The sequence below is a fragment of the Capsicum annuum genome, unplaced genomic scaffold (assembly GCF_002878395.1).
Source record: "Capsicum annuum cultivar UCD-10X-F1 unplaced genomic scaffold, UCD10Xv1.1 ctg2811, whole genome shotgun sequence".
Lineage (NCBI taxonomy): Eukaryota > Viridiplantae > Streptophyta > Magnoliopsida > Solanales > Solanaceae > Capsicum > Capsicum annuum.
Window position 1 is genome coordinate 1 of NW_025834522.1, and position 3785 is coordinate 3785.

The window sequence follows — 3785 nt, forward strand, 5'->3', positions numbered from 1 at the left end:
TGCCAGTCATTAACTAAAAGGGCAACTGGCAAGTATTGTAGCTAACTAAAATGGATGATCAAATGAAAGGTTGGTTCAGTCAAATAACTGATATGTTGGATACTTGTTGCTCAATGCTTCCATCAAGCCAGTAGAGAGCTTGGTAAATCAAAAAGTGCTTTTCATCTGCCCGGGAATTGGTTTCTCGCTACCCATATTTAATGAGGAATAATAGGCTGACCACAAGGAGGGACAACTTGGGATTGAAACATAATAGTTGTTCTAGTAGGCTTACCACAAGGAGGCCTGTTCTGTATTGAATTTAACGATAGAAGTCTGGTTAGAATTTGGAGTTTATGCCAAATACTTCTGATCCTGCTCATAGCAACGGCAGTACCTAAACAAGTAGTGCTATATAGTGGTGGTTTGCCTCCAAGTTTTTGATATTTCATACTGATGTATTCTCTGCAAGGTCATCGGAAGGATTACTACAAGTAATCATCCATATATAGTAAGATTAGTAACCTTGAAAATAAGATAGGTTACGTGCTACTAATTAAAATATGTTGATAGTGTAAAAATTCTTACCAGTTGTATGTAAGTTAAATCTGAACTTGTAAACTTAGGACAAGAGAATAAGGTTACTCCCAGACTCCCCCGAACTGTCACCATAGTGTATGATCACAGTTTATTTACATACTTCACAGGCTTGTTTCAGTGAATTGTGTGTAACTATGCCCCATATTCATCTGACTTACACCATTTTAAGAATGTTTAGCATAAAACAAGTGACTTGAAATGGTAGCTGGAATCAAACATATGATGAGACGAAAAAGATTCACAAGTTAAAACAAGAGTTCATAATAATACCATGCAACGAACTAATGCCCGATTCACACCCCGGAAGAATCGATGCTGCTTGATCTCATTTTCTTCTTCGCGGGATCCTAACCTGTTTTTGGGATCTCTATGTAGCAATCTATACATTAACTGCTTGGAGTCTCTTAGGAGAGTATGCAACAACAAACCCAGTGTATTCCCACTTAGTGGGGTCTGGGGGGGGTAAGATGTACGCAGTCCATACCTCTACCTCTGATGAAGTAGAAAGGCTGTTTCCGAAAGACCCCCGGCTCAAGTCACGAGATATCACACCAACACATAGTACAGCACAGAAGCAGATGACATAACATAGATCTCTTAGGAGAGTATGGCCGATTAGAAAATATCTAAAGGGCATAACGGATATCCGAGCCTAATTCATCTGTCTTTAAATGAATAATTCAATACTTTCTTATGTTGCAGGCATATGTTCAACAGTTGGAGAATAGCCGACTGAAGTTATCGCAGTTGGAACAGGACCTTTAACGAGCACGTCAAAGGTATTGGCTTCTTCCTTTCACGTGCTTTCGAGAGGACCACCTGAGGAGGTTCCACAATCTTGTCTTATTTTGGGTTCTTGTCCAACTGAAGGGAAAGTACATTTCAAACATAGGAGATTAATCAAACGGAGTGGGCGCCAGTGATATGCCTTTTTCTTCTCACTGAACTTATGTGCCTAACTTCCTTTTCATTTCAACAAACAAGAAACTTGCTGGGCTTCTTCTAGATTTGTTGAGGAAGTATCACTTCTTGACACCAAATTGAGCTAGTATTGGGTTGTTATTTCATGTTAGTGTAACAGCTAAATTTTGCCAATACTTTTTATTGTATCAGCTATAATATCATTAAGATCATCTAGATGTGCTTCTTGTAGGTGACAGTGATAGGATTTGGGTAGTTCTAACCTCTAGGAAACTTGGATGGAATTGGAATAGTTGGTTTTACTAGAAAGAAAAATGTCCACCATATTGCTGTCAAACAGATACTCATACATGATGGCTCTCTCTATCTTAAAATAGTCCAGTATGCACTTTTCAGCTTTTCCTAGAACAATTCGTCTCTCATATGTTGTGCGTTGCATGGTCTGTGATTAGGAAGCAAGTACGACTGAAATAATGTGTTTTTCCTACTTAAAGAGGATAGTAGAGCTTCAGTTTTCTTGATTTTCCCTCATTAACTGAGCCCAGCGAATGAGATAACTTGGGAAATCCATCTGCATTCAATACGCTGTGGATGACATTACATTTGTAATTGAGGAACAAAGTTAACTACAGCTTCCAGTAGGTCCTCAAGGTGCATGGACTTGATCGATGTTTATAATTCTCACACTTGTGATGGTTGTTATGATAAAGATAATGAATGAGTCAGTTGCTGCTTTACGCATTCAGTTTAATATAACACTTTTTTGTATTAGGCTGGCTTATTTTAATAAGATAATGTTCAACCACTTATCTAGTTTCTGGTTGCACTCAAAAAGTTGTTTCCTCATGCTAAGATAACCTTTCAGATTCTGCCGTTCTGCAGGGACCTTAGCATTTGATGCAGAATATAGTCAATGGTAGAAGAACACAACAAGAACATCAATGAGTTGAGGAACACTGTCAATTCTCATGCAAGTGACCCTGAACTGTTAAGTATTGTGAATAATGTCACTGCACATTTTCATGAGGTCTTTAAGGTGAAAGGAAATGCAACTAAGGCGGACGTGTTCCATGTCTTGTCAGGGATGTGGAAAACCCCTACCGAGCGGTGTTTATGTGGATTGGTGGCTTCCTCCCCTCGGAACTTCTTAAGGTAACCTGTTCTTGCTCTCATATGCATGCAATTCTGCATCTCTTCTTCCACATTTCCCATATAGTCGTCCCCTGTATATGATTATAAGAAGCTTTCATACTTTTTGATCATGTATAACAAGGTCCTGATTACAGATTCCGTCTCTATTGCTTATATGAAATGATTTGATCCCATAGAAGGGATTAAGGATTTACCTATATTTATCAGTTATTTTTCTCTGCCTTTTTGAGGTACTTTGAGTTAGACAGTGTTAGCAATATGTTTTCTGCCAGCAATAATTGATTTATATGTCTCTTAGGTGTATTCTTTATCAGCCAAATGTATTTGGTTGTAGATATCAAGTACAGAGCCCTTTTAGTTATGTTCAACTCTAATCACTGTTGTAATGTTACAAATTCAGTTCTAAATTTTGTGCTACTATAATGTGTTCTTTTTTATCTTTGCTTTTTATCATTGATAATGCAGATGATTAGTCTAACTTGTCCTTTATAATAACGACTGAAAGTTTATCTGATTGATTTTTATACTTTGCATTTTTATGTAGCCAAGTGATACGGCTAGTGGACTCATTTCGCCCATGGATGCAAGGAGATCACGTGATGATAGTGATCCTAATGACAGTCATTGATTTCATTGCAAATTTTCTTGGGTATTCAATTAGGATGATGTAATTATATGGTTGGAGTGAATCTTAGAATATTGAAGGTTTTGTGTTTAAATTTGATTTTAGAGTTTGAAGATACTAGTTAATGTTAAAAATTTGGAGTTTGAAGATGATAATGTTGAAAATTTAGTTTTGAAGTTTAATGTTCAATGTATTTTTGATATGTTTGTCAATTATGATGTTTAATTAGTCAGGTTGTGTTAATGATATATGAATTGAACAAATTTTGGTTTGTAGGTTATGTCTAAAGGAACAATTAAATTTGAGCTAAAATTAGAATTTATAATTAGTTATTAAAAATTGATGGGCTTCACTAAATTAAAAAAATAATAACTGTGGAGGTTTTAAATCGGCGCAATTGTTAAATTAAAAATTATTATAAAAAGACTTAAATTTAGAGTAACGGGGGTCGACCGTCGCAAATTAATTATGGCGGTCAGAAAAAAATTGCTGCAAATTGATTGTGATG

The 3785-nt window shown here is 36.2% G+C and overlaps 1 protein-coding gene across 3 annotated transcripts; it reads left to right on the plus strand.

Annotated features, from left to right (window-relative positions):
- The first annotated feature begins 1127 nt into the window (after window positions 1-1127).
- On the plus strand, window positions 1128-3459 carry LOC124890972 (TGACG-sequence-specific DNA-binding protein TGA-2.1-like). Of its 3 annotated transcripts, none has more exons than XM_047402817.1 (3): window positions 1128-1358; window positions 2366-2652; window positions 3197-3459. In XM_047402817.1, exons 2-3 carry the CDS (start codon window positions 2414-2416, stop codon window positions 3321-3323), a joined length of 366 nt encoding a protein of 121 aa, XP_047258773.1. In that variant the 5' UTR covers window positions 1128-1358; window positions 2366-2413; the 3' UTR covers window positions 3324-3459. The 3 variants fall into 3 exon arrangements, with proteins under 3 accessions (XP_047258773.1, XP_047258772.1, XP_047258771.1); XM_047402816.1 differs by having other exon boundaries at window positions 1131-1358; window positions 2354-2652; XM_047402815.1 differs by having other exon boundaries at window positions 1139-1358; window positions 2383-2652.
- The last annotated feature ends 326 nt before the right edge of the window (window positions 3460-3785 follow it).

Coding starts and splice junctions, on each gene's coding strand:
- LOC124890972 (XM_047402817.1), top strand. CDS start 2,414: ATGGTAGAAGAACACAACAAGAACATCAATGAGTTGAGGAACACTGTC. Junction 2,653..3,196: donor TCCCCTCGGAACTTCTTAAG/GTAACCTGTTCT, acceptor ATTTTTATGTAG/CCAAGTGATACGGCTAGTGG.